At 36.6% G+C, this 24,137-nt stretch overlaps 1 protein-coding gene across 2 annotated transcripts in view; it reads left to right on the top strand.

Moving 5' to 3' along the window:
• The first annotated feature begins 973 nt into the window (after positions 1-973).
• The window catches only part of Sgcz (sarcoglycan zeta), a 432,264-nt gene continuing 409,100 nt past the window's right edge, over positions 974-24,137 (top strand). For both annotated transcript variants that reach the window (XM_052162264.1, XM_052162263.1), the window contains exon 1: positions 974-1,168. In XM_052162264.1, the coding sequence (XP_052018224.1) occupies positions 974-1,168 (195 nt within the window). The remainder of the gene's footprint in view (positions 1,169-24,137) is intronic.

The raw sequence follows: 24,137 nt of genomic DNA, 5'->3' as shown, positions 1-24,137 counted from the left end.
TAGAGAAAAATTTGGATGGAGACTTGCTGGGAGACAGTTGCCAGGAAGAGGGGAAGCAGCAGAGTGAATGGAGGGGTTACAAGAAAAAAATTTTGTTATATAAAAGCATGAAACTTAGAAAATATACAATGCTCAATTCATATTGTGTACTCTAGATTATAATTATTTTTCCTTCTATATTGCTGAAAACATTTTAATGGGCAGGTATGCACTGACCTCTATATATGTTTGTGTGTGTGTGTGTGTGTGTGTGTGTATACTATCTTTTCATATAGATATATATATATACTATATATGAAAGATATATATAGTATCTTTTCAGAGAAAGAGATAAAAGCACATGGGAGTGCTTGGGAATGAAGATTCCACCACCAGGACTCAGATCTGAGTCTCCATAGACACTTTGTTGGAATTAAATAGGCTTGCTGGAAATAGTGTATGTCATTGGAAGAATCAACTAAACCACTGTGTCATTGACGATGATAATTTGAGAGTATTCTCTAGGCCTTTTATTTTTCTGAGTATTATACAATTTAAATATGAAAACTAAAGATTGGTTTTATTTTTAATCTCTCTCTCCCTCCCTCCTTCCTATCCTCTCTCCCTCCCACCCTACCTCCCTGCCTCCTTCCCCCCTCTCTGTCTTTTTTCTCTCCCCCTCCTCCATCTCTCTATTGATCTTTCTCTCCCTCTCTTTCCTTTCATATGTGCTCACTCCTCTTGTTTTTCTCTTTACATTTTGCACATTTCTTTTCATCTCTCATGTCTACCTTGCTTCCACCCTCTTCTCCTCCTCCCTAAATTTCTTTTTATCCTCACTCTCTCTCCTACTTTCTCATCCTCAAACACTTCCTATCTCCCTGCATCTTTTTCTTTCTTTCCACCATTATCTCCTCCGTCCTCCTACACTCCTCTCTCCTGCCCCCACTTTTTCTATCTTGTTCTCTTTTTGCCTTTCTCTCTTTCTCTCCAGATGACTCGAGAACAATACATACTTGCCACACAGCAGAACAACCTGCCGAGACCTGAAAATGCACAACTCTACCCTGTGGGGATTTATGGATGGCGAAAGAGGTGCTTATACTTCTTTGTCCTTCTGCTGTTGGTTACCATGATAGTTAACTTAGCCATGACAATATGGATATTGAAGGTTATGAATTTCACTGTGGTAAGTACTACCATGAATTTTACCTCTATTGCTTTGGGATTAAAGATAGTCTAACTTTATTGTTAGTTTTAAAGAAAATGATTCAATTCACCTTTTCCAAGTATATACCTTTAACTCTCCAAAGTGACCATACATTTTACTTCAGAATTATTCTCAATATATTTAGTTATGATGTACATATGATAACCTACCTATTATTTAAGAGTGGAAAATTTGCATTAAAATAGAACAGTACCTTGATTCATAAATAACTTAATATTATTACAAAAGAAGCATTATTCAATGCTTGTTACACTTGAACATCCAAAAATACTTTTTTATATTTCAATGTTGTAAAATATAACTGCTTTGGATTATTCTTAATTTAGTTTCTGATTTCATATTTATCTTTGTCGTATAAACCCTAGACATATTCCAGTGATTATAGATCATGAAGTATAACTGCCATCCACTTCTTTCAGAACTTGTGTTTTGTATATAAAATATAAAACATAAATAAAATTATCTTATGATAACTAATAACTTAATAGCTCCATGACCCTGGAATGTATTGGAAAGCTTGGATTTAGATTATTGAAGGTGTATAACACATCCATGTTAATGACTTACATAAGGAAAACTCATTGTGTTACAAGAGTCAAGTTTACCCCAGTTTATATTTTCAAACTCAAGATTTCTACATTACAAGTCTTCTTTTTTATATAATAAAACAACAATGGTTTCTTTTTTTAAACAGTTCTTTTATAGATGGCAGATTTTTTCAAAGCAAAGAAGTTGAATAATGCCCATGTTTTAATTCTTAGAGAAGTAGTACTGTGAAAGGCAAGGGAAAGCCACTTGTAACATATTTACAGAAGGATATGAAATGTATATATCTATGTATATGTTATCCTTTTACAAATATGGTGCATAATGTAGAATATATGGAGGGATCATGGCACTCTAGTGTGTCTTTCCTCACACAGCTCAGAATCCTTATAGTCAGGTAGGTATATCTTGCTACTTTTACTCTTCAAATTCTTACTTTTTGCATTTTCAAAGGTAAATGTGAAGTTTCCTGTTATTATTTTGTTGAATTCCATGTACAGATCAGGCTGTTTATTATTTCAACTCTACTTGGTACTGATTTAACAACAGCGACAACAAAAAATTAACAAAAATATTTTCTTTCTGACTTTGTTAATTCAATATTCTTCTCTCAAACAGAAACAGAATCTCAAAGTGGAAACAAGCTAAGCCACATGTGACAGGGTAGAATCCTGCACACAGATGCAGAAGGAGCCTGTGTGGGCAGGTGGCCTACTTTTCCACTCAAGAGAAACAAAGTGTTGAAATCACAGTCATAGAAACTATATTCATGAGAAAAATGATCCCAGAAATGATTCCATTTGTTCTGAAACATTGCATATCCTGAAAAGTAGAGAGAAATTATAAACAGAAAACCTGAGCAAACAGAAAGTCCATGTGTAGTCATTCTTAAAAAGAAAACAAACAAACAAAACATATTTTAGAAATAGTTTACTGCCCATGATCCTGGATCAGAGCAGTAAGTTGTCCTGTAGGAAGTAAGGTATAAAGGTAAAGTTTGTTATGAGAGTCACTGGTAATGATTCTAAAGCTCACCATGGTTCATAGACAGGCAGTTTCTCTTACCCTTTGGGTATACTTGGGTACAGAGTATCTCTATATTTCCTGATAGTTACACCATTCATTGTTTTATTACGATAGTGAGGAACACACTCATACTCTTAAGAAACATTTCTGTTTAAGTACCAGCTAAACTAGTGTATGCTAATGGTACCATTTATATTCTTCTTAATAATTCAAAAGCACATAAAACCAAACACATACAATTTAGAAATAATGTAAATAAACTTTATAAAACTATAGTAGACATAATTTATATTTATGAAAATATATATCTGTATAGCATCTACAAATTAGGGTACCTGACCAAAGTGTATTCTTTTATTATTAAAATGTTTAAATCAAAATATAATTACAATATAATTCCTGTCTAGACATGAATATTTCCCCCACAGACTGTGTGATTAGAACTAACAAAACAACGTAAATATATTTTAATAAATAAATGAATATTTTGACTATTACAATTTCAACAGTTTTGGTTTCTCATCTCCAAAGCCATCTGTCAAAAGTTTATGAAAGAATACATCAGCGTCATCAGGAAAAGTTTGCTTTTATCCAGGGAACCACAATGTGGAAATGTTTAGCTTCAAGCCAGGTTAGCTTCCAAAACATATTTAAATTAATTAGAAAGTGTAGTAACCTCACTCTCCCAAGGGCATTGCCACATGCTGGCATGGCACCAAGGTTTACAGAGCCATTCATGAGACATAATTGAAAGCATCACCTGTGTTTCCAGGGTTCTGTAAGGCTTGGGGTTGCACTCACCCATGGAGCTATATAATCTGAGTCCCCCCCCCCCCCCCGCTGGCCCAAATGTAAATGCCAGCCTGTGCTGACATTGTCATGGGGTGACTAAGAAGTGATAGCATTCTTTTTTTAAAATCATGGTTTTATTTTCATTTGTTGCACTTCCCTTTTTGTTATCTTTAAATCTTGATTTTACCAATACTCAAATGAAACTGCCCTCTAACTCCTGAACTATTTGCATGGTATCATGCAAATGAAGCTTTGATTGCACCAGGATGTTTCTATTTAACATTCTACTCCAAAATAGGTATTGATAATTTTCAGAGAAATTCAGAATTACTTACGTTATTGAAGATTATTGCAACCTTAAATAGAATTAAGTTAAATGCAAGTGAAAACTCTGAACTAAATCGAAATCCTCTTACATAGAGCAGTAAAAATAAATGTTATGGTTTTACTAGTACATTATGAGTGGATTTCTTTATCCAGAGCATACCAGACTTAGTTGTAATACTTTGACAATGGCAGAGCTGTGGAAATTATTTGGGGAACCTTAATTTGTCTATGCAAAACACTTTTCTTTTTCTCTATAAGTGGAACCATCCAATACATTAGCATCCTTTATTTGAACAAAGTAGGCATGTTATTGTTCTCAAACTATTGTGTTTTCAGCACAATAAACTGACATCATATTTTATAATGATGCTTAAATTCCAGCATTTTGGGGATTTTCCTTTTTTTCTTAAATTTCATTTTTTTTAAATTGGATATTTTCTTTATTTATATTTCAAATGTTATTCCATTTCCTAGTTCCCCAGGAAACCCCTATCCCATTCCCCCTCTTTCTGCTTCTACTTGGATATCCCCCCACCCTCCCACCCACCTACTCTCACCTCTCTGTCCTGGCATTCCCCTATGCTGGATGGAGCAGCCATCAAGCCTTCACAGGACTGAGGGTCTCTCCTCTCATTGATGTCCAAGAAGGCCATCCTCTGCTACTACATAGGCAGCTGGAGCCATGGGTCCCTCAGTGTGTAATCTTTGGTTGGTGGTTAAGACACTGGGAGCTCTAAGAACCAACTAACCCTATTAAAAATGGGGTACAGAGCTAAACAAAAAATTCTCAACTCAGGAATGTTGATTGGTTGAGAAGCACCTAAGGAAATGTTCAACATCCTTAGTCATGGGGAAAATGCAAATTAAAACAACCCTGAGATTCTACCTCACACCAGTAAGAATGGCTAAGATCAAAAACTCAGGTGACAGAAAATGCTGGCAAGGATGTGGAGAAAGAGGAAAACTCCTCCAGTGGTAATATGATTGCAAGCCGGTACAACTGCTATGGAAATCAGTCTGGTGGTTCCTCAGAAAATTGGACATAGTACTACCTGAGGACCCAGCTATACCACACCAAGATGATGCTCTAACATAATAAGGACACATGCTCCACTACATACATAGCAGCCTTATTTATAATAGCCAGAAGTGGGAAAGAACCCAGATGTCCTTCAACAGAGGAATAGAGCCTTTCTTTTTTTTAATTAAACATTCCATTCATTTGCACCTCAAATGATATCCCAGTTCACTGTTAAATACCCCCATCCCATACCCACCCCCTCTCCCTCCTCTTTGCCACTATTAGGGTGCTTCTCCACCCACCTGCCCACTCCTGCCCCATCACTCCAGCATCCCTCTATGCCAGGGCATTAAACCTCCGTAGGACCAGGGCCTCTGTTGCACTGATGTCATTCATATGCTATATATGTATCTGGAGCCCTGAAACCCTCCCTGTACTCTCCTTGGTTGGAGGTCTAATCCCTGGGAGCACTGCGTGGTCCGACCAGCTAACAGTGTTCTTCCAGATCTTCTGCCAGCTGCCCTACCGAGGTCCCCAAGCTCAGTCTGATGATTGGAACCAAGCATCAGCATCTACACTAGTCAGGTTCTGGCAGAACTTCTCAGGGAACAGCCACAGCAGGTTCCTGTCAGCAAACAACTCTTAGCAACAACAACAAGTGTTTGGTGTTTGTAGACAGGATGAATAACTAGCTTTGGCAGTCCCCGGATGACCCTCCCTTCAGTCTCCGCTCTGGTTTTGTCCCTTCTATCCTTGGAAAGGAAACTTTCTGGGTTGAAAACGTTGAGATGGGTGAGTGGCTCCCTCACTCGACTGGAGGCCTTGTCTATCTACTGGAGGTGGTCTCTACAGGTTCTATCTCCCCTTCCCTGTGCATTTCTGCCAAAGTTATCGCATTTAGGTCCCAAGAGCCTCTCAATTCCCTGGCATCTGGGACCCTCCTGTGCTTACACCCAGTTCCTCTTCTGCACCTTATTTTTATTCGATTTCCTGACTCTCTGTACCTCTCTCCCATTGACTACTGCTGCACATGCTGTATGTGGTTGATGAGACAACCATGTTCAGATTTTCTGACAAATAAAATTATTCTGCTAATAAGATGCCTGGTAGTAGAAAGCTAAGAAAGAGAAAATTAGTTGAAAAGCTCAGGAGAGACATAAGCAATAATTCTCTGTCTGTAAGAATGGATAAGGTTGGACCAAGTTGAGAGGGAAAATCTGAAGCTCCTTCTCCCATGGTAAATAGAACCAAGCTACAGAAGGATTGGTTGATGATAGTTGGTTAATTGGTATATATTTAGATCAGTATAAATGAGGGAGCTTAGTAGATCCCTCTATATAGTCTTTCAACTGAGCCAATGTTCTTCTTGGTTTATATCCCATTCTTACTATCTCAGTTTTGTATTTGAAAACTGAAATTTATGTGACCATGTTGTATTTGTTTTAATAAGAGTGAGAGTAAAAGTTGTTGACCCAGATCTCCTGCTGTATAATTTTTTTTACATATGTGAAGTAGCAAGTAGCGAGGTACAGGACAGGTTAGAATAGCAAATGGGGATGAATGTATATATATATATATATATATATATATATATATATATATATATATATATATATATATGATATAGAGGTATGGATTATCAATAATAAATAACAAATATTTTTGAAAAAAAGGTGAATGCTAATGCCTTCCACTAAGTAAAAGAGAATAAATAATCATGAACGTTGTGATAGAGAAACTCAAATTTATTTATGAAAATATACTCTGAATTGAAATTTTGCTTCTTATTTTTCAAGCAGTGCTAAAGTACCATTTTTTCATGTCATTGTTGACACCCGTGGTCTTTTATCTTCATTATTAGCCCAGTGATAGTTTTCAATGCTCTCATCAATCTACGTGATGAGGCTAAGTGTACTTACAATATGTTCACACTATAATATCTTGTCTAACCTTCTCACCCATAGTCTTTAAATCAAATCAATTTTAAAGTGAAATCTTCTATCTTCTTTTAATTTTGATTTCTATATCTAGCACATACAGACAAAGGCTGATGTGTGGGAAGTTTAAATATAAAACAACCATAAGTTGCTTTGTTGTGGTGCTTATTGTGGTTGTTCTATTTGGTTTTACTCCTCTTTTCTCTTTGCCACACTTAGATACTTGGTTTGTTTTCATTGTTTAGTTTCCTACCCTCTAGACCAAAAACAGCTGTAGTGGAATACAAAGCTCTTATCCCCTTGTAGTGATGAAATGCAATATTCCTTTACTGTTTTAAATGCCTCAACATAAATCTCCTTTGTTTATTCATCCACTTAACAATCTGTTTGCTCTGTAATTTTGTTGCTTGAGTGTTTAATTTCCCATCACAAACGATGAGACTACAAACTTCCCTGTGGACCACTATTGATGGTAAGGACACAAATACCAGGTTCGCTAAATCCTGTGGCTAAATTATAATTCTAAGAACTTCGAAATTTAATACCAAGTTTTCTTCCCAAAATGATTGCATATTTTATTACTGTCAATACTTATTTAACGTTTTAAAGACAGTGAATAGCTAAACTCACCTTAAACAAACCCCAGATCAGATGCCCTATTTCAGGAAGACTTTCATTATTTCTGCCTGTTTTTCTCCATCTTTCTGTAAGTACATATTATTACCTTAAAAATCATATAGCTTATCCCTGTGATAGGTTTAACATGTTGTATTGGATAAATAATGACTGTTCATATAATTATGCTGACCTTTTCTGCCACTGCCATCTGTTCCATTCATGGTAGTGTACTATATCTTAGAATACAGTCCAAGTACCTTACATTGGGTCTGGGACAGACATCCAGAGTGTATTACATTCAATATCTGGCTGAACATTTATGATTCAAAAGAACCAATTTATGTTCGAGATAGATTGCAGATTTAACACTTTTACCTTTTCAGAATAAAATATAAATAGGAAATTATTTTAGAAGATCTACTTCCAATTACAAACTCTTTAGACCTAGTCTTATTTATTTATTCATTCATTCATTCATTCATTCATTTATAACCTGTTAAACTTATTTAAATTGTATCCTCAATTTATTTTTTATGGGATGGATATAATATTTTTACATACTGCACTAAGTTGTTGAGTAAATCACATGTAAGAAATAAAAGTACTTTAGAAGTATCACACCAACAGCTTTGCATGAGGTGGATATTATTATTGCTTTTATTAATTTTCTTCTCACCCATTCTGAAAGATATAGGGTAGACCACTTGAATTAACTGGATACTTCCTAATTTGTCTGAGAATAATATAATCCAGGGAAGACAGAAGAAATTTTATGAATGTATATTAATAAATAATAAATAAATGAATGAGTGTTTATCTAGTTAATGCTGATGATGTTCATTAGGGTAAAGGTCATGAGCTTTGCACTCAGAGGTCATGACTGGCTGCTCAGCAGGATGAGTTTGGACTACACAACAGTTTCAGATTCTTCATAATGAAATACTGATAATGATAGTGACCTCATAGGACTTTGAAGACTGTGAACTGAGTGACCTTGTTTAAAGTTTAAAGTCAATGTTTTTGCTATGTGAAGAATTTATCAGTTGAATATAATAATAAATATTAAGTCTATGCATCGATAGTGGTTAATAAAGTTTTTTATCTGGAGCATTTATGAGTGATAAACCTTACTTATATTAGTAAAGAATGATACTATTTCTTACAAAATTCTAGTCTAATAGATAAGTAAAGTATTATATAAACTATGAGAACCAGATATGCTGTCAAGCATCAGAAGTATTTTGATGGCATTAAACTGTATAACTTGCAAGCTAACATGATCAAAATGCACATCCTTGTGACCTTCTACCACAGACCTATACATTTTGAGTCTTATGAAAATAAATTAGGGCTGATTGGACTTTATCCTAAAGATGGATTTCTGTTCTTGATTGCAAACATTCCTAATTTCTTTAATGATTTGAGTATGTCTGGGCCAAGTTTCTCACAACTTGTGTGTCTTTCAGATTTACTCATATCATCATGATCAACCAGCTAAAGTCCCTTACTCATTTCTTTATTTATTAACTTATAATTATGGAGACTGCATGTTTCTAAGATTTCTTTCTTGCCAACTTTAATAGCAATAACTGTTAGTTCACATGGTGGATGCAGTTCCTGTTGACACGAAAGAGCTACCGTTATTATTGTGTTGAAATGTTGTACTATAAATTATTTTTAGAGTACTCTGAATTATAGCCCATAGACCATAATACTTTACAGTATGAGAGTAAATTTTAAGCTTTCAGGAGCTCAGATTCAACAGGCATTGTTTATTTGGCAAGACCATGTTTCATAGAGTAGCGGTTATTGGTATCAAAACATACAACACATCAAATACTCTTTGGACCAACCTAAAGAAAAATGAATTCTACAGGATCTCAGGGACTGGAATCCTGTGGTGCTTTTTCAAAGTGTGAATGTGCGCATGCAAGGTGCTTTGGGCTGTGGAAGGCAGAAGACAGATCTAGAGACATGGTATTCTTTTTCCACTTTGTTGAAGTGGCGGGGGAGGAGAGCCTCTTTGCTGACAGCATAGCTCAGACTAGCTGACCCTCAAGCTTCCTGTCTCTGGTTCTCATCTCATTTGTGAGTGCTGTATTCCACACCCAAGCCACTGCATATGTATTTTAACCCAGCATGGAAATCATGCTTTTATAACTCTACTGGGGTTCCAACACACTTGTAGTTTAGAGTAAGTTCCAACTTATGCATAAACCTATGCCCCATACTGCTATTATCTCTGCAGGATATACAGCAATTTTTCAGAAAGCACATTTAATCCTAATTGCAGACAAAGTTTTGTACAGCTTGAATATTATGCTGATGAGTATTAATTGACTGTGATGAGTCCCCTCTAAAGGTTAGCTAGGATCGGGGATTTGGGTGAAACTTTCTGTACTGTCATTTCCATTTTCCGGATTCATTTTTCGGTGCATAGCCCAAAGTACTCCTGGAGGAGTGAGGTGGGGCACCCCTTCCGGAGAGAGACTTTGCTTCTGTGGGTAAGTGCCTGCAGCAGGTAGCTGCACTGCTGGTGTGTGGTGTGTCGATTTATAACAGAGTTTATGAGAGTGAATGATTTAGTTAATGTGGCAGGACCGTTTCCATTATAGTCCTCTCTTTGTACCTCCTCATAATTTTCTGACAAATTGTCCCTCTCAGATGAAATCTTTCATGCTTAGTTTTAGCCCAGCAGTACATTTTCTTTTACTGACTTTACAAAGAAAAATTTAGTCATTTTTGCCCAAATTCAAACAACTACCAACTGGTAGATTTTTTTTTTCTAAAATAAACTAGAAAAAAAAATGGGTCATAAACCTAACCGTAAACAGTACATCCCATGTGAAACATGAGAGACTTTAGAATATCACAAGCACTGCAGGAGAAGAAGACTGAAAAAAGGCATTTGGGAGACTCAGTGCAAGAGTATAGGGGAATTCCAGAACAGGGAAGTGGGAAGGGGTGGATGGAAGAATAGGGGGATGGAAGAGGGCTTATGGGACTTGAGGGGAGTGGGGACCCAGAAAAGGGGAAATCATTTGCAATGTAAATAAAAAAATAAGTAAAAAAAAAAAGAAAAAAAAGAATGTAAAAAAATGGTATTAAAAATAATTGAATCATAAGAAAAAAGGCATTTGGGGCCAGCAAGACAGTTCAGTGGTAAAGGCACTTGACACCAAGACTGAGAACCTAAATTAGATCTGCTGCGCTCACATGATTGAAGGAGAGAGCCAACAGGGCAAACTGTCTCTAACATACACCTAGACACACACCCCCACCCCCCTACACACACACCACACACACACACACACAGACAAACTTGGAGGAGAGAGGAAACAATTAATCCTTCCATGTATTATGAAATGATATTCAGAGCATTCCTACAGTCTTGCAAAAGCAGTCTAATTCAAGGCAGTGAAACACACACCAAATCAAAGTGTTTAGGCAATATGGGCCCATTGTGTTTCGTTTTCATTACAAACAAAAACAGGTAGTAACTGACATATGGTTATACATGGGAGAAAGAAGAGAAGTGGAATCAATATGATGTCTGTATTGTAAACTCAATGAGATTTGAATGCTTCCATGTGTGTTTCTCTCTTGGCTATGTAGAGTACAGAGCTCACATAGAAATAAACTAGTCCGTCCCAAGTCTGAATCATTTACAAACTTGGGCCAAGTCAGTTTTGAATATAAAGTATACTTTCTAAATCAGCTCTATTGGAAAGGGAAGCATTCATTATTATTTTGAGTTCATAGTCAGTACATTCAAAATCATCTAATGTGGCTCCTGGCTTCAAGCAATTTTACTTTGAAAAACAAGCTTTAGTTTATTTCAGTCCTTATGCATGGATTCGTCAATTTAATATGTAGCCCATGACGAAAATAAATGATGAAAACAGTGACAGAAATTAATCTAAACTAAATTGAAGCAGTATTGTATTTCAAAGCCCAACGCTGATAACAGGAAAGCAGCAGTCTGAGAATTTATAAACCTGACATAAATAATAATTTTTATTAATTTTTACTTTATCATTTAACCTGATAATTCATTCATCTAAAAGAACACTTTCCTTGTTTAATGTGCATTAAATTTCAAAATGAGAATAAAAGATTTAGTTGTCCTCAATGTATAGTGAGAATGTATGACATGGTGACACTAATGTATTTCCTATATTTTGCTAAATTCAACATGAAAATACAAGGTTCAGAAAAAATGAAACAGAAAGTACTTTTAATTTGATTTTTAATCTCTACTTATTTTGTATTTATATGTCTGTAAACTGCAGGGTTCTTTAGCATGTGCACCACTGGCAGTCAAAGGGCAACTTTGGGGAGCAGGCTCTGTCTTCCATCACAAGTTCAGAAGACAGAACTGCAGTAGTACAGATTGCGCAAGAGCTTTTAGCTTCCCTTGTGAGTTGTCTTGTTCAGCAGAGAAATATGTTTTTATTCATTGAATTCCCAGCCTCATTGATTAATTTCACTTCTTCACGGTATTTCAAAATAAGAATCAACCATATCTTGGGAAATTACTTAAGGGAGAGGACAAGGGATTCTTTGTCATTAAAACTAAATGTGCAATCCTATTACAATAATCACCCTCTAAAAACTGTACTTTGGTGATGTTTTCAAACTTGATGATAAAAATGCTATAATTACTCCATTAAGAAACGAATGTATAAGTTTCTAATTGCTAAAATCTAGGTATAATTTAATTATTTACAATATAATTTATGTCAGTTGAATTTTTAATAACCCTACTAATCACTACGTGTCTGTTGTAATATTAAAATTACCATTTGGCACTTATTCAAAATTGCTTACTTCTATCTGACTAATATAATATTAATAAAATGATATAAGTGGACAATTGCCCATATAGTCAAACAGAAAGGTACGTCTGATATACACACATATGTATGTGTGTATTTATTTATATATGTGTGGGTAAATATGTATATATATATCATAATTATATATATATATCATATATATCATATATACATATGTATATTACATCATATATATATCATATATATCATATGTATATTATATCATCATTAAGCACAGTAGCCATTGATGCATCATCATGTTATCTGTACTTAGGTTAACTTTTTATTATATTTACTATTAATATACTCACATTGCTAAATTATTATCTGCAAAGGCAGAATTTGAACAGTGTTGAGATGCTATTAGTATGTCATGTTTGTACTTCATTAAGTAGAGCCAAGATTATTTATTGTTTGTGAGGCAAGAAACTTTAAAGATCTATCACACCAGCCCTAAATATGTAGGTTATTAATGATAAATATTATTAAAGTGCATAAAATGAAGCTATACTTCAGAATCTAGATTATCATTGTATGTGTTTGCAATTTTTAAAAATGTTCATAGTTTCTCCCATTTACATACTTTTCAGATGTGTATGAGGGTTTCTCCACTGAATACCCTCTCTAGAATATGTTTTATTTTTATTATTTTTATTCGATATAATTTATTTACATTTCAAATGATTTCCCCTTTTCCAGCCCCCCACTCCCCGAAAGTCCCATAAGACCCTTCTCTTCCCCTGTCCTCCCACCCACCCCTTCCCACTTCCCAGTTCTGGTTTTGCCGAATACTGCTTCACTGAGTCTTTCCAGAGCCAGGGGCCACTCCTCCTTTCTTCTTGTACCTCATTTGATGTGTGGATTATGTTTTGGGTATTCCAGTTTTCTAGGTTAATATCCACTTATTAGGGAGTGCATACCGTGATTCACCTTTTGAGTCTGGGTTACCTCACTTAGTATGATGTTCTCTAGCTCCATCCATTTGCCTAAGAATTTCATGAATTCATTGTTTCTAATGGCTGAATAGTACTCCATTGTGTAGATATACCACATTTTTTGCATCCACTCTTCTGTTGAGGGATACCTGGGTTCTTTCCAGCATCTGGCAATTATAAATAGGTCTGCTATGAACATAGTAGAGCATGTATCCTTATTACATGGTGGGGAATCCTCTGGGTATATGCCCAGGAGTGGTATAGCAGGGTCTTCTGGAAGTTAGGTGCCCAGTTTTCGGAGGAACCGCCAGACTGATTTCCAGAGTGGTTGTACCAATTTGCAACCCTCAAGCAATACTACAGAGCAATAGTGTTAAAAACTGCATGGTATTGGTACAGTGACAGGCAGGAGGATCAATGGAACAGGATTGAAGATCCAGAAATGAACCCACACACCTATGGCCACTTGATCCTTAACAAAGAGGCTGAAAACATCCAATGGAAAAAAGATAGCCTTTTCAACAAATGGTGCTGGTTCAACTAGAGGTCAGCATGCAGAAGAATGCGAATTGATCCATCCTTGTTTCCTTGTACTGAGCTCAAATCCAAATGGATCAAGGACCTCCACATAAAGCCAGATACTCTGAAGCTAATAGAAAAGAAACTGGGGAAGACCCTTGAGGACATCGGTACAGGGAGAAAGTTTCTGAACAGAACACCAATAGTGTATGCTCTAAGATCAAGAATTGACAAATGGGACCTCATAAAATTACAAAGTTTCTGTAAGGCAAAGGACACCATCAAAAGGACAAATCAGCAACCAACAAATTGGGAAAAGATCTTCACCAATCCTACATCAGATAGAGGGCTAATATCCAATATATATAAAGAACTCAAGAAGTTAGACTCCAGAAAACCAAGCAACCCTATTAAAAAATGGGGTACAGAGTTAAACAAAGAATTCTCACCTAAAGAACTTCGGATGGGGGAGAAGCATCTTTAAAAATGCTCAACTTCATTAGTCATTAGGGAAATGCAAATCAAAACAACCCTGAGATTTCATCTTAAACCAGTCAGAATGGCTAGAATATGTTTTTTGACCGCAACTATGAAGCATGACATGAGACAGAATCTCAAATTATTTTTTTTCATTTTTTTAATTTATTGATATATTTATTTACATTTCAAATGATTTCCCCTTTCCTGGACCCCCACTCCAGTTGCACCAGCACCCTTTGTTGAAAAGGCTATCTTTTTTCCATTGGTTGTTTTCAGCCCCTTTGTCGAGGATTAAGTGGCCATAGGTGTGTGGGTTCATTTCTGGATCTTCAATCCTGTTCCATTGATCTGCCTGCCTGTCACTGTACCAATACCATGCAGTTTTTAACACTATTGCTCTTGAGGTCAGGGATACTGATTCCCCCAGAATTTCTTTTGTTGCTGAGATTAGTTTCAGCGGTTAGGAGCACTGACCTTCCTTCTGAAGGTTCTGAGTTCAAATCCCAGCAACCACATGGTGGCTCACAACCATCTGTAATGAGATTGGATTCCCTCTTCTGGAGTGTCTGAAGACAGCTACAGTGTACTCACATATAATAAATAAATTTAAAAAAAAAAAGAATCTCAAATTATTTACACCTTGCATTTTCCTCATGGCTAAGGTTGCTGAACATTTTTTTTCAGATATTTCTGGTCATTTACTTTTCTTCTATTCACAACTAGCTATAGAGATAATCTCTTGAAAGCACCACTAGTCAACAACAACAACAACAACAACAACAACAAAAAGCTGACAGCCAGTGAGCTCATGCAGGAAGTAGGATTTGAGAACCTGGCAGGAAGAGAGAGGATTTTGTTAAATAGTAAGGGATTAAAGAGAGACCCAGGGAGAGCTGCAAGGAAGTTGAGACTGAAGATAGCTGAGGAAAGAGACTTAAACCAGCTGGGAACAGCTGAGGCTACACAAAGGCAGAAGCAGCCTGGAACTGAGGGAGAGGTAACTAACCAAGTGGTAGATATTAAATAGTGTAAGTGGTTTAATAAGTTAAGCACTAGTCAGGGAATGAGACAACGCTTATGGTCTAGGCATTTAATAATAAATAATTAATCTCAGAGTCAACCATTTGGGATCCTGGGCCAGAAAAAGGAAAAATGGGTATAAGATATTATATTTACAAGTGACTTTCCATTTTACTAGACCATGTGCTGGTTGTGTATTTTAATGCTTAATTTTGGGAAAAATATACAGGTTCTAGAAAGTAATTTGCATACCTTTGGGTGGAAAAGCTGTTCTCACATCTCTAAACTATCTTTTTACTCTGTTAATAATTTTGCTTTGCTGGTGTAAGCTCTTCGTCTCATTCAATGCCATTTATCAACCATTTTTAGCATGATCTCAGAACATTCCTTCTTGGAGGGGTCAAAATGACTGTCAGACTGTAAGGCGGGAGAGAAAGGCAGACAATTGAGGGTGGGGATGAACAAGAACTGAGTCAAATGACAGATATGTATAACAATCCCACAAATAAACTCAGTGCTTTGCATTTAAACCTCAAGGTGTCAACTAAAATATTTTTGTACTCTACTTGATAATTTAAAATAGGATTCATCAGTTTGGTTTATACTAACTATAGAATGAGTAAACCATGAATAATTTTGGGTCCCATTAACGGAGGCAATGAGACTAAAATTATCAGGGCATTATTGATGTTTTCATTTTTAAGCATCATAATGTTTGCTTTAGATTGCAGCTCAATAGAGTTTTAGAGGCTGTAGCTGAAGCAGACAGTAAAACTTTCATTTCTGATTGATCCTGCTCTGACTGCCTCATGTTAGCATCTTGAAGTAAGAGAACAGTGAAGCTTTCTGAAATTAAGATATTCAACTTTCATGTGCAATTTGGAAATCTGGTTAAAAAAATAAAGATGCAGGAATTGCAGTATTTTCTTTCTGTAGTGTGCTTTGAATTGCAAACCAGACACTCTCAATATCTCAAATTTGAATTTTATCTATTTTGATCCAAGTATAACAAAATGATTTCCCTATTTAGTTAGGGATATATATATTTCCCTATATAGTTTTAACATATTCAATTAATTTAAAAAATTTAAGATATGGAGGTTTGAATTGATCATAGTCTAAAGGAATCAAAAAACCTCCTTGTCATACATATTAAAGTTTTCATATTTTCTGATATTTGATTTTCCTTTGAACATTCTTCTACATAGCTGTCCTTACCAATAAGTATTAAAACCATGGTTTCCTGAACTCTAAACTTTTCTCATTTAATGGAAGTCATATATACTTCATATTTTATAACCCTTTTATTAATTCAGGTTCTCAAAAGACCAATGAGATATAAATAGATAGCGAGAGTCAAAGAAGATTTAAACCTTGACATACATGTCTATGCAGTGGGAAGTGGGAAGTCCAATCTTCAGGAGATCCTCTTACTAGAACTTCAGTGAGGAGTAGATATGATAGCGCTCTCTGGAGAACTACATGCTGATGTGTTTCCTTCTTTCTTGGAATGTGCCTTGGTGTTTTTGTGATATTGAACTTACTGAGTGAAGCCCACTAAGCTGTTTTGAAAGTTATTCCTGTCTACCTGCCTTCAGTTCAGATACCAGCTCCTTTATCACTTTCCTCACAACCCCTGACCATGGCTGGGTTTAGTGCCTCTACTTGGTACTACTTGGTGCTCTAAATTTCCATTCTTGCTCCACTTTCCCCAGCATGCTTAATTTACTTGTTTATGTTGTATTTCCTACCATTGTATTGTAGAGAGCCTAAATCCAAGGTCTACATATTATTTCTAACTGCTTTTATGCCATCAATACATTTAATGCATAAAGTTCAGCCTAAAGTTGTAGTTAATATATCCGTTTTAAAACTTCTTCCACTAGACACTGAAATGGACTAGTGATCTGTGTTAAGACTGACAAATACTAAGTTAGGGCTGGGCAAAAGCTGAAACAATTTGTAGTTATAATTATGATGAATAAGAATATATATTTTGAAATTTTCACAAGATAATATTTAAGTCATTAATTTTAAAAGATGGATAAGGTAGTTACTCGGGAAGTCACCATGCATGTATGATAAACAATAACTTGATTCTAACTCTATCTTACCAAAAGGTCTCTTTCATGTCATCTAGTTCTGATGCTATCTGTATACTAGGCATGCTGCAGTGGCAGAAGAATAGTCAATCAGTGCTTACACAGATTGAGCACAACAAGGACAGCTATAACAAGATGCCTTAAATATGTAATAAGTGGCACTCACATGTTGATGGCAACCAATGGCTGTCTAATGGAACTTAAGACCCATTCAATAAAAGGGAAATCATACTGGCCTTCGACTCCCAAAATCATGGAGCTTAGAAAAAGAGTTTACTACCATCATATTGCCAGACCTGTGACATTCCTTTCTACATCCTAAATATTATTCTTATACCCACAGAAAAGTAGAGCTACTACACAGCTTCGAAGGACCTACTCTTTAAAGCAAATAGAGACCATAATAAAATCCAATTCTGATCACAATGCAAAGATCAACATCCCCAATGTTTGCACAAAAACCAAACTTCTGTAACTATGGTTCACAGGATGACCATTGTACAAGACAGAGACAAAGGCTCTCAGAGGCAAAAATTCATACCATCAGCTGTGAAACCATCTGTCAAAAATGGCTGCTAACATAATACCAGACAGTGGGAGTGTCAATGGCTGTGCTATGTGAAAAAGGGAAATTTTTACCTAGTCCCATTCCTGAACAACCCTAGGCCACTAATGGCTGCTGGGAAGGGGGAATTATCCTTTCCCTGGATGAATCCTGTCTTAGTTTGGAACACTGTTGCTGTCGTGAAGAACCATTCCCAGAACATGTTGAGGAGGGAATGGTATAGGGCTTACCGTTCTCCTTCACTCTTCATCGCTGGAAGATGTCTGGTTAGAAACTCAAACAGGTCAGGATCCTATGGCTTGGAGCTGACAGAGACCATGAAGAAATGTAGCTTATTGCCTCGCACCTTATGGTTTGTTTAGCATGGTTTCTCCCAGAACCCAGAATACCAGCCTAAAGGTGGCCCCACCCACAATAGACTGGCTCCTTCCACATCAATAACTAATTAAGAAAATGCCCCACAGTTTTGCCTATAGGCCTGACCTATAGGGGTGTTTCTTTATTAAATTATTGATTTACTAACTTTACATCAGATTGCATGCCCGCCTTTCCTCCCAGTCTCACCTTCCCACTCCCTTTCCCCAGTCCTCCATACCCTTCTTCTAAGAGAAGGGAAGACCCCACCCCTGTATAAACCAATCCTGGCATATCAAGTCTAATAAGGAATAAATACGCCCATACTCTTCCACAAGGCTGCCCAGCTAGGAGAAAGAGATATAAAGGTAGGAAACAGAGTTCAAGACAAAGACTGCCCTGCTGTAATTGTTAGGGGACACATATTAGGAATAGGCTGAAGAACTGCTACATATGTATCTGGGGCCAGACCATGCATTATATTTGATTGATGGTTCAGTCTCTGTAGGCACCTATGGGCCTAGATAAGATGTTTCTGTAGGTCTTTTTACAGTATCCTTTACCACTCTAACTCCCTCAATCCCACCCCCAACTCTTCCACAAGAGCCCTTGAGCTCTGTCTAATGTTTGGCTTTGGGTCTCTGTATCTGTTTCTATCAACTGCTGGAGGAAGCCTCTCAGATGACAGCTGTGTTAAGCTCCTGTCTGCAAGCATAGGAGACTTTCATTAATAATGTCATGGGTTGGCATTCTCCTGTGAGGTTTGTCTCAAGCTGACCCAGTCATTGGTTGGCCATTCCTTCAATCTCTAAACCATCTTTACGTCTGCACATCTTGTAGGGAAGGCAAATTTGTAGGCAACATGTTTATGGGTTGGTTGGTATCTTCTTCCCCTGTTTGGAAAGCATGATGGGTTACTAATGGTGGCCATTTTAAGAAATGTATCCCCTGCTGCTAGGCTCTCATCTAGGGACACTCCCAGAGGCATACGTGATCTCAGGTCTCTAACTTGTCTCAGCGATGCCTCCTCCAACTATTTCCCTTCTCTCTCCCAGAGTTTTCCCCACGCTTCATCCCTACCCCTATTCCCTAATCCACTCTTTCTCCCACTCAGTTGTCTCTCTCCATCCACTTCCAATGTCTACTTTATTTCACCTTCTGAATGAAACTCAGGTATCCTTCATTTACCTTCTTTGGATCTATGGATTGTAGCACGGTTATCCTGTACTTATGGCTAATATCCACTTATAAATGAGTAAATCTATGTATGCATTCATTTTGTTTTGTTTGGTTTGGTTTGCATATAAAATAGAAAATTACTGTTTCAAGGTCTATAAAGAATTGCATTAGAAGCTTGATGGGAATTACATTAAATTTGTAAATTACTTTTAGTAAAATGGCCATTTTCACAAGGTTACTCTTACAGATCCATGAACATAAAAGATCTTTGTATCTTCTGATATCTTCTTCAAATTCTTTCTTCAGAAACATGAAGTTCTTGTCATGTAGGTCTTCCAGTTGGTTGCTTATGGTTTCACCAAGATATTTATATTACTTGTGGATATTGTGAAGGATACTGTTTCCTTAACTTTTTTGTCAGCACATTTACCAATTGTAAAGGAGAGGACTACTGAACTTTTAAGTTAATTTTGTATCTAGCCACTTACCTGAAGGTGCTTTTCAGCTGTAGGAGTTCTCTGGTAGAATTTGGAGATCATTTATACATAATATCATATCAACTAACAATAGAATACTTTGAAAATACCCTTCCAGGTTTGTGGCATACAGGCTGTTTTTAAAATTAATTAATTAACTAGTTAATTAATTAATTTTTGACACTCCATATTTTATATGGAGTGTCATACCATCTTGTCTCCACATGCATGTCCCCATCCCCCACCCCACCTGACCTCTAAACTCCCTGGGGCCTCCAGTCTCTTGAAGGTTAGGTACATTATATCTGAATGAACAGAGACCCAGCAGTCATCTGCTGTATGTGTGTTGGGGGCCTCATGTCAGCTGGTGTATGCTGCCTGTTTGGTGGTACAGGGTTTGAGAGATCTCAGGAGTCCAGATTAATTGAGACTGCTGGTCCTCCTACAAGACTGTCCTTCTCAGCTTCTTTCAGCATTCCCTAATTCAACAACAGGAGTCAGACACTTCTGTCCATTGTTTGGGTACAAATATCTGCATCTGATTTTTCAGCTGTATATTGGATCTTCCAGAGTGTGGTCATAATAGTTTCCTTTTTTGTGAGCATTCCACAACCTCATTAATGCTGTCAGGCCTTGGGACCTCCCATTGAGCTGGATCCCACTTTGGACCTGTTGCTAGACCTTCCCTTCTTTAGGGTCTTCTTCGTTTCCATCCCTGTAATTCTTTCAGACAGGGACAATTATGCGTCAGAGTTATGACTGTGGGATGGCCTCCCTCTCCCTCATTTGATGCCCTATCTTCCTGTTGGAGTGGGACATTTCATCTGAGGTCCCTCCCTTTTGCTCCTAAGATTCTCTCCCCTCCTAGGTCTCTGGTGCATTCTGGAGGGTCCCCCTAACCTTTTATCTCCTGAGGCTGCCTGTTTCCATTCTTTCTGCTGGCCCTCAGGACTTCAGTCCTTTTCTCTTACCCAATACCATATCAGGTTTTTCTCTCACCTCTGCCTCCACTCAGCCCCACCAAGCCATGTCCACTTTCACTCCCAGTCCTCCCAGGACCCTCCCTCCCTCCTTCCACTTGTGATTGCTTTGTTCTCCCTCCCAAGTGGAACTGAGGAGTCCACACTTCAACTTTTGTGAGCTCTATTGACTGTATCTTGAGGTGCTCTGTACTTTTTGTTTTGTTTTGACTTTTAAAGGAAGACTTAATGATTCTTCGGATTTCCTCAATGTCTGCTGTTGTGTTCCCCTTTCCATGTCTGCTTTTGTTAATTTGTATACTGTCTCCTTGCCTTTCATTTAGGTTGGTTAGGGATTTGTCTATCTTGCTGATTTTCTCAAAGAACCATCTCTGTGTTCCATTGATTCTGTATATTGTTCTCTTTATTTCTAATTTAGTGATCTCAGTCCTAAGTTTGATTATTTATTGCAGTCTAATCATCTTTCCTATGTTTGCTTCTTCTGTTTTTTGTTCTAGAATTTTCAGGTGTGATTTCCAGTCACTAGTGTAACTCTCCAATTTGTTTATGAAGACATTTCATTCTTTCAACTATCCTCTTAGTACTACATTTATTGTGTCCCATCAAATTGGGTATGCTGTACCTTCATTTTCATTGGCATCTAGAAAGTCTTTAAAATCTTTATTTCTTCCCTGATCTGGTGGTCATTGAGTAGAGAGTTGTTCCGTTTCCATGAGTTTGTAAGCTTTGTCTTGTTTCTGCTGTTGCTAAAGTTCAGCTTTCATCCATGGTGGTCTGTAAAATAAAAGACTATATTTTAATTTTCTTGTACCATTTAGGGCTTGCTTTGTGATCAAGTATATGGCCATTTTTTTTTTTTAGAAAGTCCTGAGTTGTGCTGAAAAATGATATTTTATGTTTGGGTGAAATGTTCTATAGATATTTATCTGTTAGGTCCATTTGATTCATAAAGTCTGTTTCAGTATTTCCTTCATCAGTTCATTGCTGAGAGTGTACCAGTGAAGTTTTCTACTACTTATGTGTGGGATTCGGCATGGGATGTAAGCTTTATTAATGTTTCTTTTGTAAAAGTAGTTGCTCTTGCATTTGGAGCATCGATATTCAGAATTAAGACATCATCTTGGTGTATTTTTTTCTTTGATGAATATGAAGTGTCATTCCATATCTCTTTTGATTAATTTTGGTAGAATGTCTATTTTGTTAGATAATAAAATGTCTACTCCAGCTTGTTTCTTGGTTCCGTTCTTTGGGAAAGTTTTTTCCAGCCCTTTACTCTGAGGTAATGTTGATATTTGATGCTAAGAAGTGTTTCTTGTTCACAGCATTATGATGGATCCTATTTTCCCATCCATTATGTTCCTATGTCTTTTTATTTGGTAATCGAAACCACTGATGTTAATGATCAATGATTGTAAATTTCTGTTATTTTTATGTTTGTGGTGTGTGTGTGTCTGTGTCTGTGTGTGTCTGTGTGTGACCCTTATTTTTTCTTAGCTGATGTGGGTTTATTTCATGTGTTTCCACTATTGTAGTTAGCTCCTTTGAGTTAGAGTTTTCTTTCTAGTATCTTCTATATGGATGAATTTGTGTATAGACATTGTTTAAATTTGTTTTTGTCATGGAATATCTGCTTTCTCTCTTGAGGGTGATTAAAAGTTTTGATAGGTATAGTGGTCTGGATTGGCATCTGGAGTCTCTTAACATTTACAAGATATTCACACAGACTCTTCTGGCTTTTAGAGTTTTTTTTTGGGTTTAATAGATGCATGTCTTCCTCTGTATGTTATTTACCCCTGCAGCTTTTAATATTCTTTCTTTGTTCTGTAGATTTGGTATTTTGGTTATTATGTAGCAGGAGAATTTTATTTTTTCGTTCAATCTAATTGATGCTCTGTCAGCTTCTTGTATTTTCTATGATTTGGTAGAACTATGTTCTGGTCCTTGGAGCTGGGACTCTTCAGGTTCTTCTATTTTCAGTATTCTTTTTTTTTTTTAAATTTTATTCGATATATTTTTTATTTACATTTCAAATGATTTTCCCTTTTCTGGCCCCCCACTCCCCAGAAGTCAGGCTATGTCTTTTCATAGTACCCCAGATTTCCTGGATATTTTGTTTCAGGACTTTGTTAGATTTAACATTTTTTTTTGACTGATGTATCAATTTATTCTATTGTATCTCCTCTGCTTGTAATTCTTTCTTCCATCTCTTGTATTCTGTTGGTGATGCTTGTGTTTGTTGATCCTGTTCTTTTCCCTATATTTTTCCATCTCCAGTATTGATTGAGTTTGTTTTTTCTTTATGGCTTTTATTTCCACTTTCGGGTCTTAACCAGTTTTATTTATTTTCTTCATTTGTTTAATTGTATAGTCCTGTATTTCTTTAAGGGATTTATTCATTTCTTCTTTAATGCTTATTCTTTACAAGGTTGAGTTTGAGGTCATTTTCTTATGGTGTTATTGTATCCAGAGATTGCTGTAGTATGACAGCTGGGTTCTGTATATGCCATATTGCCCTGGCTTTTATTGACTGTATTATTACACTGGCCTTTAGCCATCAAGTTTTCCCTGGATGATCCTGGTATAGCAAGTGTAAGGAAAGCAGGCCATGCCTGAAATTTCCTGGTGCATCAGGCCTTGAGTGAGTGGCCTGTGGCTGGACAATGGAACTCAGGGTGCAGTGTTCAACTCTGGGGAACTAAGTGTGCTCCAAAGAACCTGACAGGGACTGTAGAGTTGGGGCTGTCCTACCTTGATGGTCCTTGTACAGGAAACCTGGCAAAAGTATGTGGAGTCATGACAGGATAGTGATTATAAGAGGACAGCTTTCAGCACTGGGGTATTTTTTTAATGGATATTCTATCTCCTTAGATTACTCTAATGTGTGTCAAGTTGACACAAAAATATCCAGCAAAAAACCCTTTTTCTATTACCTAGTACAAAGTGGTTAGACCAGAAACCATATAACCACAAACAACAAAAACTTGATTCAGCAAGTTATATTTAGGTATTTGTGCATACATACGTATGATACAATAATAAAAGTTAATAATTATAATAGTAATAATTTAAAAGGAAAGAGAAATTATCAACTTGAGATTGGATACATTACATATATGAGTGCTTAGAAGGGGGAACATAAGAAAAGAAAGGGAAAGAAAATTAATGGAATTCTATTTTAATTATAATTTACATGAACAATTCTAAGAATATGG

Source organism: Apodemus sylvaticus, chromosome 18 (assembly GCF_947179515.1).
Source record: "Apodemus sylvaticus chromosome 18, mApoSyl1.1, whole genome shotgun sequence".
NCBI classification, from domain to species: Eukaryota; Metazoa; Chordata; class Mammalia; order Rodentia; family Muridae; genus Apodemus; species Apodemus sylvaticus.
This window is presented reverse-complemented; position numbering and strand designations above follow the sequence as displayed.